We start from the raw sequence: 13105 nt of genomic DNA, 5'->3' as shown, positions 1-13105 counted from the left end.
TCCATATGGAAATTAGATCATTTAAGCAATCTTATTTTTTTGGTTTCCATTGCATTTTCGTGTCTAAAGTTTTCTCAACCCAACCAAAAAAAATATACAACAAAAAACTGCCTGAAATATTTAATAAAGAGGCATATCAAAAGTCAATCAAAAGACAATAAAGCCATTAAATCCAAGTCCAAGAAAATTCAAGAAAAGAAAAACAGAGGATTGATTAATGATTGAGCTGTGCTTCATCGATGTGGCGCCTAATTTGAATTTAATCGAAACACTTTTTCTATTTTTTACGGTGCTTTGTTTAGCTTTCGGCGCCTTCGTGTTTAAAAATAGCAAATAAAAAAATTGCAAATTGTTTACTTCTTGGTGTATCCAGTTTTTTCATGTTTAGGCTCCGAAATTTAAACAATGCGCATAATTTTTTCGCATTTGGCAAGTTGATTGATTGGTGAAAGATTTCCGCTTTCATAAACAACAACTTTTACTCATTTTTTACGTGCATGACTGCAACAAAAAAAAAAAACAAAAAGTGCACTTAGGAGAGGAAGTCTATAAGAGTAAGTCTATAAAATATATGGAATATATATATGTAGAGTACGATGTACGATATATCTGCGTGAGGGAATGAATGAGTGTGGGCGTTGCAAGAAAAGAAAGCAATTGCAACAAATTGCACAAAACAAAATAAATAATTGAATGCAAGCAATAAAAAGTAAAAAATAAAATAAAAATCGAAAAAAACAAAACACTTTCGTTGCCGAAAACGCCAGTTTCTACCAACAGTTTGCTGTCACCCGTCAATATGAGAGTATAAATCATCAATAGCCATGCCACGCCCCCTACGCCCGATGCAACCGGTAAGAGGCAGCAACCAGTTGCCTCAAATACTGGCCAAAAAGGCGCCCAGCAACTTTCACATGCCATTGACATGGCCAGCGTAAAATGTGAGTTGCAAGTTGCAGATTGCACACTGCACACTGCTCATTGCAAGTTGCACATTGTACGTTGCAAGTTGCAAGCTGCTATCTAGCGCCCCGCAAAGTCAATTAACAAATTGCACCTTAACGCGGAATGCTTTCAAATTTCCAATTCAATATGCCAAGACAAATTTGAAAAACAAAGAAACTAATTTAGTAAACAGCTTAAAGTTTACAAAAGATTAATGTCAAGATTAATTAAAATAGCAAATAACTTTAAAAGAAATTTAAAACTCAACAAATGAAAAGAAATAGACTTACAGATTTTATTTTCCTAAAATCTGGCTTATTTTAAAGAAATATCAAAGCTTAGTTTTAGTATTTTTGTTGTAAAATATGTATTTATTTTTCAAGTCTTCAATTAACGGCTGAAATCTTTAAAATAGGGACTTAAATCTTTATAAATGGCAAAAAATTGATTTAAATCTTTTGGGCCGCCATCTTTGGGCGGGAGACAGCGATCCTTATCGATCTTTGTATCGATATTTCTGGGATGCCACCTTGTTTAAGAAAAGGGCGATATTCATTGCTTCCAGAACTCATCTCTGGGATTATTCAAAGCTTTTAACTTACCGTTAGATCAAGTTTGTGGTGCTCTTAGAGGGCTTTTTCCATTTCTGCGCCTTCTAAACTTGGACTATTTTAAGAATATGTTGATGAATATTTCAGGTAAATAATAATATGTACAGTGTAATTTTAATTTAGTATTCAAATTGCATATTTATTAGTTTAAAAACTCCCACAACCTCTGGCTAACTTTTTATTTGTATTTTTTAAACCCTTCCAGTCCCAATCAAAGGCCTCAACTCTGTCGTCGGGCGCACGGGCCGCAGCCCAGACCCTGAATGTGCCGCTGGAACGCCTGGAGTCCCGCCAGGCGCACAACCAGCGCAACGAGCACGGCGTGGAGGGCTCCTCCTCTCGCCAGAACGACTCCCAGCAACAGCAGCAGCAACAATCCTCCAATCAGATGCAATCGCTGCACCACCAACAGTCCGAGCTGCACCACCACCTGCAGCACCAGCAGCAGCTGGAGCAGGAGGCCCTGGAGGAGCAGCAAATCGCCTCGGAGCATCAGCAACAGCAACACCAGCAACAGCGATTCCTCAAGCAGCAGAGCTATCTGCACTCGGCACGGAAATCGAATGCCGGCCAGCAGCCATCCTCCCTCACCAACGGACAGAGTCATCACCAGCAACAGCAGCAGCAGGAGCAACTGCATCAGTCCCTGCCGCATCACGATCTGGACGCCAACTATCTGCAGGATGAGAGCAATGGCGGTACTCCGCCCTCCGTCACCAAGTACTCGCTGCTCCAGTTTGCGATGCAACATTTCCGTAATGAGTGAGTTGTCGATGAAATCTTAACCACCTGGAAGTCCTTAATCCTTTTATTCTTCTCGCTATCCTTTCTAGCCAATTGAGAGATGCGGATCGTCACCATGAGAGGCATCAGTCTGCCGCGAATCGTTCGTACGCGGAGCTCGTCAAGTGGCAAGGACATGCTATCAGGTTGCCCCTTCTTCGGCTGCCCAATGATCTGGCGCCCCTGGCTCTGGAGTGCTTCGACTGCATTCTGCGCTATTGCGGCGACATACCCCTGGATCCCGACCTCACCGAGGTCAAGTGCGTCTACACTGTGCTCATGGTAAGTGTCGAGATTCGAGAAATTCCGGTTCTAGTGCCCTAAAAGTGGTTCTGCGAACTGTGAACTCCGGAAAATGGGAGTAGTTAAGCGGGTCATGGGTGTGGGAATCTTCAAGAGAGAGAAAGTCACCTCTAAACTCTACCTTTATCCTTCCAGCACTGTCACAAATATCTGGCCCTCCGCGACGAGGTCTACTGCCAGCTGATGAAACAGACCACGGCCAATAGATCACCCTGCCCGGATAGCTCGCAGCGCGCCTGGCGACTCCTCAGCATACTGGCCGCTTACTTTGGCTGCTCGGATGCACTGCGTCCGTACTTAATGGAGCATCTGACCTCGGCTGCCTCGGACAGGAGGCGTTCCTGCCATGGAACCGCCGCCGTTTGCCTCACGAATCTCCGGAAGACGGCACGCTGTGGCGGCCGAAAGAATGTGCCCAGCGTGGAGGAGGTCACGGCCGTGTCGGCTGGAAGATCGGCTCGTCGCCAGATCTACCGACTGCCGGGAGGAGCAGAGCGAGTGGTGAACACCCGCTGCTCCACCGTGGTGGCCGATGTCATCGCGGAGTTGTGCGCCCTCCTCGGCGTGGAGTCCGAGGCCGAACAGCAGGAGTTCTCGCTGTACTGCATCGTCCAGGGCGATGCCTTTACCATGCCCCTGGCTGCGGATGAGTATATTCTGGATGTGACCACGGAGCTGCTGAAGTCCGGCCAGCCCTTCTACCTGATCTTCTGCCGATCCGTGTGGCACTTTGCTCTGAAGCGGGAGCCCGCTCCGATGCCACTCTACGTGGAGGTGCTCTTCAATCAGGTGGCTCCCGACTACCTGGAGGGTCTGCTGCTGGAGCTGCCGGGCAACGGAGTGCCCGTGCCGGAGATGGTGCGCGACATGGCCCGGATAGCCGCCCTCCTACATCGCGCCGCCGACCTGAGCCACGTTCCGGCCATGAAGGAGATCAAGTTCTTGCTGCCCAAGCCGGCGCTGGGCATTCGCGAGATCCGTCCCGCCCAGTGGGTGGGCCTGGTGCAGTCCGCTTGGCCGCAGGTGGCTGGTCTGAGTCCCGGCCAGGTGAAGGCCCAGTTCCTGAATGTCCTGGCAGCTTGGCCGCTCTTCGGCAGCAGTTTCTTTGCCGTGAAACGTATCTGGGCGGAGGAGGGTCCCCACGTGGAGGACAATCACAGTCCCATGTGGCGTGACCTCATCCTGGCGCTGAATCGAAGGGGTGTGCTCTTCCTGGATCCCAATACCCATGAGACCCTGCAGCACTGGAGCTTCATGGAGGTTATATCGACACGAAAGGTGGGGATTCCTTCACTCCTCGATTTTAAATTCGATTTTTTAATCCGATTATCCTTGTAGGTTCGTTCGGAGGATGGCGCTCTCTTCCTGGACATGAAGGTCGGAAATCTGATGCAGCAGCGCGTGATCCGCGTCCAGACGGAGCAGGCTCACGAGATCTCCCGCCTGGTGCGACAGTACATCACCATGGCCCAGATCAGTCAGCGGGACAAGCGGGAACTCAACTAATCCTCCCTCCAGAGCAACGAACGAACGCCCCATATATTATTATTATTATTATGATTATGATTATTATTATTACGATTATTATTATTAATTATTATGATTATTATTATGCTGATTATTATTATTTTATTGATATTCGATCGAGTTACCCAAACATTTTTTTGTCATTTTGTAAGACTCCCCCTTTTTTGTGACCAGATCGGTAGAACCTTTATCCTTTCCACGCCATATAAGATCCCCATTCTTTATCTTTTTTTTTTGTATCCTTTTAAAGAAACCCAATATTTTTAAGGAAACTATGTGCAATCCAAGTCCAGAAATCCAAGTCGCTCTCCGAGTCCAAAATCCCACTTGCTATAGTCTTTCCGATATCCGCCTCCTCCAACTCTGTTTAGCATTTAAGATTAGCAAAACTTGACATTTATTATTATTATTTTACCATTTTTTTTGAGACATTTGTTAAAACGAAAATTGCTTAGCTTAATCCCTAAAAAAAAAAGAATCATTATCATAAATAAATACAATTTATATTATGTATATCTATCGCAAAAAAAAAAAACACACGCAATGAATAGTTTCTTAACTATATTATATTTGGTATAAGTTGATCGCTGTCGTCCTCCTCGTCGTCCTCGTCCTCGTCCTCCTCCTCGTACTCCTCGTCCTCCTCCTCGTCGTCCTCATCCTCGTCGTCATCCTCCTCCTCCTCCTCCACCACCGCCGCCGCCGACGCCGCTGGCTGTTTATCCTTGTTGTTGAGTGCCACGGAGGATGCAGATGTTGCCACTAGTGTTGCCTTTGTTGGCAACTCCTGAAGTCCTGATGATGGGGGTAATGCTGGTCCAGCCACACTTGTTGCGTTCCCTTTTATGGTGGAGCGCCCTGGCTGCAGGGGTGGCGATGGGGGAGGCGGAGCAGCAGTTGTGATGGCGCTTAACGCTTCATTAGTCGCATTGTGGCTGCCAGCTCCAGTTGCCAGCGCCAACGAGGCCACCACCATGGTCGTCACGTTGCCTGTGGCCTGCGTCACAGTTGTGGTATCATTTGTCCGGCTCTCCGGCTCCGTCTCCGTCTCCGGCTTCGGCACCGGCTCCGGCTCGTTAGCTCCCGCCGGCAACTTTTCCACAACACCTGTTCCCTCCAAATTCAAATCAGAGTCTGCTGTGGCAGTGGGTGTGGGCGGAGTGGGCGGTGTGATACGCGGCGGCGCCACCGAGGTCAACAAAAAGTCATCCCGAATCTCACAGTTCTTGCCCAGATACCCCTGCCGGCACTGGCAACGATAGCTACCATCCTCCCGGCTAAGGGATATGCATTTTCCCTCATTTTCACACGTCTCCGGATGATCCAGGCAGTAGTTGAGCTCTATATGGGGTATGAGGAGGGGGTTAGGGGTCACGGGTCATGGGTGCTGTGTCGTTTAGTTACTCACTCTCGTCGCAAAGCATTCCACCCCATCCCGGGTGGCAGTTGCACTCCCACGGCGCCTCACAATCTCCATTGGCACATCCCGGATATGGGAAGCATTTGTCGCACTGGCTACCCGTCCAGCCCACTTTGCAGCTACTCCGGCGGGCCGGAAGGGATGGACATCGACAATTAGTTATTATTGGAATATAGAGAGAGTCCTTCCACTTACCGGCACTCTCCAGGTTTACGGCAGTAGCCGTGCTGTTTGCTGCAATCCGGATCGCAAAGGGCTGGAAAAGAAAACTTGGTGCATTCCGGAATATTATCTATATCTTAAGACTTACGTGTCTGGCACAGCAGGCCCGTATAGCCAGGTAGGCAGAGACACTCCAGCGGCTTGTTGCAGGTTCCGTGCTGGCAGCCCGGCATGGTGGCACATTCGGTGCAGGTGCGTCCTCCATAACCGATGCGGCAGCGACACTCTCCCGGTGCCTCGCAGTAGCCTCGCGTGCTGTGGCAGCCACTCCGACAGGTGGCTAGAGATACAAAATGTCTCAGTAATCCCCCAGAGAAGAGCTATGTTAGACCTACGTTCTGTGCAGAAGAGACCCGCCCATCCTGGCTTGCAGATGCATTCGAAGGGCTTGGTGCACCCGCCGTGCTGACAGCCCGGCAGGGGGATGCACTGATCGCACATCTCCCCGCTATAGCCGATGCGGCACCGGCACTCTCCTGGTCGCTGGCAGTAGCCGTTCATGGGATCACATCCTCGCCGGCACATCGGCACCTGGCAGAGATCTCCCTGCCAGCCGGGAAGGCACTTGAAGTCGCCCTTCTCATCGCAGATATAATGAACGTTTTGCTTTTGTTTTTGGGATTTTTCACAGGCCTATAATTAATACTCTTAGAATTATCTTTTCCAAGGATATGTAGCAGTCCTTACCCTTTGTTTCCAAAGGGGAATATTAGAGTTGGTGCTCTGACGTGCCTCGAAATTGCGTCGAAAGGAATCACTTCCTGGCAGCACTATGAAGCTGATTAGGAGAAGAGTTGCCTTCTTTTCGGGCCACATATTTTTTATTTATTATTCATTAACTAAAAAAAATAAATATAAACAATTTCAAACAACAAACAGTATAATAGGCTTTCGTTTTCTTGGCCAAAATCAAAGCCACACTCTTAGCCAAAGCCAATGTTAGACCGTTAAAAGAAATCGACTGCCCACACACTTGACGCGAGTCACAATTAACATGTTCGAAGACAACTTTCTTCGCTCCACCAGAATGGGAATCACAAACGAGAACTGATTTTCTGATGAATCACCAGCCGGAGGAGGTGCCACTCTTCGACTGATGATGGAGTGCTGGATCGCCTCCACCTACTAGAATGATGGAAAAATTACTCACTTATCCAACAGGTGCACTCCACTCCACGATCGCTTTGGGACTAATCAATTAGCTTCTCGAAGAGCCCCCAGAGCCCAGAGCCCCGTCTACCATTTCTCCGTCTTTCTTTTGGCCTTCACCATGAACCCAGAAACGCTGAGAGCCGAGAGCCAGAGAAACACCTGAGTATTTGGGTCAACCGGTAAACACAAAAAACAGCTGAGAGCCAAGTTAAGACAGCAAGCTGCGCATGCGTAGAACGAGTTACACTGCAACATTCTACACAAAACTAGTTGGGAAAGCTTCACACATTTGTTCTGTTTTCTAAATATTACAAGTCTATTTATTGCTGTAAGTTCGGCCACATCAGCAGGTTTTCCATCTCCCCTTTTCATAAATTCAACTAACACTTAATTAAAAATTGTCTTAAATAATTAAGAATATCTCCCAGATGGAAGTCTCGCTACTTCCAAAGAGTCTCATCGATTCCATCCACAAATTCTACAAGAAGGGCACCAGTCTTGCGATATATTTGTGATTTTTAAAAAATAAGTATAAATAAATATTTTTTCCTAAGGGTTTTCCTTAATATCGAATTTTTGGCGAATATCTTGGCTTTTTCGCACCGGATCGTAACAAGGAATTTAGGAATCAGGGATCCTTTTGCCGTCGATCTGTATCCAAGGATTCCCAAAACCCTGCAAAAAAAATTTTGGCCCGATTTTTGCCAAAAATCCTAGGGGTTCCCCTTGGAAAAGTGCGAATTCTGTTTTTCCCAAGTTTTTGGCGAATATCTTGGCTATTTCGCAGAGGATCCTAAAAAGGGATGCCATTTAGGAATCAGTTATCCTTTCGCCGTCGATCTGCATCCAAGAATTCCTAAAATCCTCAAAAAAAAATGTTGCCCCGATTTTTGCCAAAAATCCTAGGGTTCCCCTTGGAAAAGTGCGAATTCGGTTTTTCCTCAGTTTTTGGCGAATATCTTGGCTATTTCGCAGAGGATCCTAAAAAGGGATGCCATTTAGGAATCAGGGATCCTTTCGCCGTCGATCTGCATCCAAGAATTCCTAAAATCCTCCAAAAAAAATTTTGACCCGATTTTTTCCAAAAATCCTAGGGGTTCCCCTTGGAAAAGTGCGAATTCGGTTTTTCCTCAGTTTTTGGCGAATATCTTGGCTATTTTGCAGAGGATCCTAAAAAGGGATGCCATTTAGGAATCAGGGATCCTTTCGCCGTCGATCTGCATCCAAGAATTCCTAAAATCCTCCAAAAAAAATGTTGCCCCGATTTTTTCCAAAAATCCTAGGGGTTCCCCTTGGAAAAGTGCGAATTCGGTTTTTCCTCAGTTTTTGGCGAATATCTTGGCTATTTCGCAGAGGATCCTAAAAAGGGATGCCATTTAGGAATCAGGGATGCTTTCGCGGTCGATCTGCATCCAAGAATTCCTAAAATCCTCCAAAAAAAATTTTGGCCCGATTTTTGCCAAAAATCCAAGGGGTTCCCCTTGGAAAAATGCGAATTCGGTTTTTCCTCAGTTTTTGGCGAATATCTTGGCTATTTCGCAGAGGATCCTAAAAAGGGATGCCATTTAGGAATCAGGGATCCTTTCGCCGTCGATCTGCATCCAAGGATTCCTAAAATGCTCCAAAAAAAATTTTGGCCCGATTTTTGCCAAAAATCCAAGGGGTTCCCCTTGGAAAAATGCGAATTCGGTTTTTCCTCAGTTTTTGGCGAATATCTTGGCTATTTCGCAGAGGATCCTAAAAAGGGATGCCATTTAGGAATCAGGGATCCTTTCGCCGTCGATCTGCATCCAAGGATTCCTAAAATCCTCCAAAAAAAATTTTGGCCCGATTTTTTCCAAAAATCCTGGGGGTTCCCCTTGGAAAAGTGCGAATTCGGTTTTTCCTCAGTTTTTGGCGAATATCTTGGCTATTTCGCACCGGATCGTAAAAAGGGATGCCATTTAGGAATCAGGGATCCTTTCGCCGTCGATCTGCATCCAAGGATTCCTAAAATGCTCCAAAAAAAATTTTGGCCCGATTTTTGCCAAAAATCCAAGGGGTTCCCCTTGGAAAAATGCGAATTCGGTTTTTCCTCAGTTTTTGGCGAATATCTTGGCTATTTCGCAGAGGATCCTAAAAAGGGATGCCATTTAGGAATCAGGGATCCTTTCGCGGTCGATCTGCATCCAAGAATTCCTAAAATCCTCCAAAAAAAATTTTGGCCCGATTTTTGCCAAAAATCCAAGGGGTTCCCCTTGGAAAAATGCGAATTCGGTTTTTCCTCAGTTTTTGGCGAATATCTTGTCTATTTCGCAGAGGATCCTTAAAAGGGATGCCATTTAGGAATCAGGGATGCTTTCGCGGTCGATCTGCATCCAAGAATTCCTAAAATCCTCCAAAAAAAATTTTGGCCCGATTTTTGCCAAAAATCCAAGGGGTTCCCCTTGGAAAAATGCGAATTCGGTTTTTCCTCAGTTTTTGGCGAATATCTTGGCTATTTCGCAGAGGATCCTAAAAAGGGATGCCATTTAGGAATCAGGGATCCTTTCGCCGTCGATCTGCATCCAAGGATTCCTAAAATCCTCCAAAAAAAATTTTGGCCCGATTTTTGCCAAAAATCCTAGGGGTTCCCCTTGGAAAAATGCGAATTCGGTTTTTCCTCAGTTTTTGGCGAATATCTTGGCTATTTCGCAGAGGATCCTAAAAAGGGATGCCATTTAGGAATCAGGGATCCTTTCGCCGTCGATCTGCATCCAAGAATTCGTAAAATCCTCCAAAAAAAATTTTGGCCCGATTTTTGCCAAAAATACAAGGGGTTCCCCTTGGAAAAATGCGAATTCGGTTTTTCCTCAGTTTTTGGCGAATATCTTGGCTATTTCGCAGAGGATCCTAAAAAGGGATGCCATTTAGGAATCAGGGATCCTTTCGCCGTCGATCTGCATCCAAGAATTCCTAAAATCCTCAAAAAAAAATTTTTCCCCGATTTTTGCCAAAAATCCAAGGGGTTCCCCTTGGAAAAATGCGAATTCGGTTTTTCCTCAGTTTTTGGCGAATATCTTGGCTATTTCGCAGAGGATCCTAAAAAGGGATGCCATTTAGGAATCAGGGATCCTTTCGCCGTCGATCTGCATCCAAGGATTCCTAAAATCCTCCAAAAAAAATTTTGGCCCGATTTTTGCCAAAAATCCTAGGGGTTCCCCTTGGAAAAATGCGAATTCGGTTTTTCCTCAGTTTTTGGCGAATATCTTGGCTATTTCGCAGAGGATCCTAAAAAGGGATGCCATTTAGGAATCAGGGATCCTTTCGCCGTCGATCTGCATCCAAGAATTCCTAAAATCCTCCAAAAAAAATTTTGGCCCGATTTTTGCCAAAAATCCAAGGGGTTCCCCTTGGAAAAGTGCGAATTCGGTTTTTCCTCAGTTTTTGGCGAATATCTTGGCTATTTCCATTTAGGAATCAGGGATCCTTTCGCCGTCGATCTGCATCCAAGAATTCGTAAAATCCTCCAAAAAAAATTTTGGCCCGATTTTTGCCAAAAATCCAAGGGGTTCCCCTTGGAAAAGTGCGAATTCGGTTTTTCCTCAGTTTTTGGCGAATATCTTGGCTATTTCGCAGAGGATCCTAAAAAGGGATGCCATTTAGGAATCAGGGATCCTTTCGCCGTCGATCTGCATCCAAGGATTCCTAAAATCCTCCAAAAAAAATTTTTGGCGCGATTTTTGCCAAAAATCCTAGGGGTTCCCCTTGGAAAAGTGCGAATTCGGTTTTTTCTCAGTTTTTGGCGAATATCTTGGCTATTTCGCAGAGGATTCTAAAAAGGGATGCCATTTAGGAATCAGGGATCCTTTCGCCGTCGATCTGCATCCAAGAATTCCTAAAATCCTCCAAAAAAAATTTTGGCCCGATTTTTGCCAAAAATCCAAGGGGTTCCCCTTGGAAAAATGCGAATTCGGTTTTTCCTCAGTTTTTGGCGAATATCTTGGCTATTTCGCAGAGGATCCTAAAAAGGGATGCCATTTAGGAATCAGGGATCCTTTCGCCGTCGATCTGCATCCAAGAATTCCTAAAATCCTCCAAAAAAAAATTTTGGCCCGATTTTTGCCAAAAATCCAAGGGGTTCCCCTTGGAAAAATGCGAATTCGGTTTTTCCTCAGTTTTTGGCGAATATCTTGGCTATTTCGCAGAGGATCCTAAAAAGGGATGCCATTTAGGAATCAGGGATCCTTTCGCCGTCGATCTGCATCCAAGGATTCCTAAAATCCTCCAAAAAAAATTTTGGCCCGATTTTTGCCCCAAGGGGTTCCCCTTGGAAAAATGCGAATCCGGTTTTTCCTCAGTTTTTGGCGAATATCTTGGCAATTTTGCAGAGGATCCTAAAAAGGGATGCCATTTAGGAATCAGGGATCCTTTCGCCGTCGATCTGCATCCAAGAATTCCTAAAACCCTCCAAAAAAAATTTTGCCCCGATTTTTTCCAAAAGTCCTAGGGGTTCCCCTTGGAAAAGTGCGAATTCGGTTTTTCCTCAGTTTTTGGCGAATATCTTGGCTATTTCGCAGAGGATCGTAAAAAGGGATGCCATTTAGGAATCAGGGATCCTTTCGCCGTCGATCTGCATCCAAGAATTCCTAAAATCCTCCAAAAAAAATTTTGGCCCGATTTTTTCCAAAAATCCTAGGGGTTCCCTTTGGAAAAGTGCGAATTCGGTTTTTCCTCAGTTTTTGGCGAATATCTTGGCTATTTCGCAGAGGATCCTAAAAAGGGATGCCATTTAGGAATCAGGGATCCTTTCGCCGTCGATCTGCATCCAAGAATTCCTAAAATCCTCCAAAAAAAATTTTGGCCCGATTTTTACCAAAAATCCTAGGGGTTCCCCTTGGAAAAGTGCGAATTCGGTTTTTCCTCAGTTTTTGGCGAATATCTTGGCTATTTCGCACCGGATCCTAAAAAGGGATGCCATTTAGGAATCAGGGATCCTTTCGCCGTCGATCTGCATCCAAGAATTCCTAAAATCCTCCAAAAAAAATTTTGGCCCGATTTTTGCCAAAAATTCTAGGGGTTTTCCTTGGAAAAGTGCGAATTCTGTTTTTCCTCAGTTTTTGGCAAATATCTTGGCTATTTCGCAGAGGATCCTAAAAAGGGATGCCATTTAGGAATCAGGGATCCTTTCGCCGTCGATCTGCATCCAAGAATTCCTAAAATCCTCCAAAAAAAATGTTGCCCCGATTTTTTCCAAAAATCCTAGGGGTTCCCCTTGGAAAAGTGCGAATTCGGTTTTTCCTCAGTTTTTGGCGAATATCTTGGCTATTTCGCACCGGATCGTAAAAAGGGATGCCATTTAGGAATCAGGGATCCTTTCGCCGTCGATCTGCATCCAAGGATTCCTAAAATGCTCCAAAAAAAATTTTGGCCCGATTTTTGCCAAAAATCCTAGGGGTTCCCCTTGGAAAAATGCGAATTCGGTTTTTCCTCAGTTTTTGGCGAATATCTTGGCAATTTTGCAGAGGATCCTAAAAAGGGATGCCATTTAGGAATCAGGGATCCTTTCGCCGTCGATCTGCATCCAAGAATTCCTAAAACCCTCCAAAAAAAATTTTGCCCCGATTTTTTCCAAAAGTCCTAGGGGTTCCCCTTGGAAAAGTGCGAATTCGGTTTTTCCTCAGTTTTTGGCGAATATCTTGGCTATTTCGCAGAGGATCCTAAAAAGGGATGCCATTTAGGAATCAGGGATCCTTTCGCCGTCGATCTGCATCCAAGAATTCCTAAAATCCTCCAAAAAAAATTTTGGCCCGATTTTTACCAAAAATCCTAGGGGTTCCCCTTGGAAAAGTGCGAATTCGGTTTTTCCTCAGTTTTTGGCGAATATCTTGGCTATTTCGCACCGGATCCTAAAAAGGGATGCCATTTAGGAATCAGGGATCCTTTCGCCGTCGATCTGCATCCAAGAATTCCTAAAATCCTCCAAAAAAAATTTTGGCCCGATTTTTGCCAAAAATTCTAGGGGTTTTCCTTGGAAAAGTGCGAATTCTGTTTTTCCTCAGTTTTTGGCAAATATCTTGGCTATTTCGCAGAGGATCCTAAAAAGGGATGCCATTTAGGAATCAGGGATCCTTTCGCCGTCGATCTGCATCCAAGAATTCCTAAAATCCTCCAAAAAAAATGT

The 13105-nt window shown here is 45.3% G+C and overlaps 2 protein-coding genes across 5 annotated transcripts in view; one reads left to right on the top strand and one right to left on the bottom strand.

Annotated features, from left to right (window-relative positions):
- Myo10A (Myosin 10A) overlaps positions 1 to 4690 on the top strand; it is a 33459-nt gene extending 28769 nt beyond the window's left edge. For all 4 annotated transcript variants that reach the window (XM_017254298.3, XM_017254295.3, XM_070276470.1 and 1 more), the window contains 4 exons: positions 1762 to 2318; positions 2390 to 2621; positions 2778 to 3920; positions 3981 to 4690. In XM_017254298.3, the coding sequence (XP_017109787.2) occupies positions 1762 to 2318; positions 2390 to 2621; positions 2778 to 3920; positions 3981 to 4148 (2100 nt within the window). In that variant the 3' untranslated portion in view covers positions 4149 to 4690. The remainder of the gene's footprint in view (positions 1 to 1761; positions 2319 to 2389; positions 2622 to 2777; positions 3921 to 3980) is intronic.
- A 38-nt stretch (positions 4691 to 4728) lies between these two features.
- On the bottom strand, positions 4729 to 6966 carry C901. Its single transcript, XM_043210016.2, has 6 exons — positions 6499 to 6966; positions 6147 to 6444; positions 5900 to 6091; positions 5785 to 5845; positions 5578 to 5708; positions 4729 to 5510 (listed from the first exon to the last, which is right to left on the bottom strand). The coding sequence occupies exons 1-6, from the start codon at positions 6625 to 6627 to the stop codon at positions 4729 to 4731; spliced, it is 1593 nt and encodes a 530-aa protein (XP_043065951.1). The 5' UTR covers positions 6628 to 6966.
- Positions 6967 to 13105: the final 6139 nt, after the last annotated feature.

This window comes from Drosophila bipectinata, chromosome XL, assembly GCF_030179905.1.
Source record: "Drosophila bipectinata strain 14024-0381.07 chromosome XL, DbipHiC1v2, whole genome shotgun sequence".
NCBI lineage: Eukaryota > Metazoa > Arthropoda > Insecta > Diptera > Drosophilidae > Drosophila > Drosophila bipectinata.
This window is presented reverse-complemented; position numbering and strand designations above follow the sequence as displayed.

Bases quoted from the DNA above. Each gene is read 5' to 3' on its own strand.
- C901 (XM_043210016.2), bottom strand. From the start codon at position 6,627: ATGTGGCCCGAAAAGAAGGCAACTCTTCTCCTAATCAGCTTCATAGTG. The intron at 6,092-6,146 runs GTAGGTCTAACA...TTGTATCTCTAG, and splicing joins GGGTCTCTTCTGCACAGAAC to CCACCTGTCGGAGTGGCTGC. The intron at 5,846-5,899 runs GTAAGTCTTAAG...TTTCTTTTCCAG, and splicing joins GGGCCTGCTGTGCCAGACAC to CCCTTTGCGATCCGGATTGC.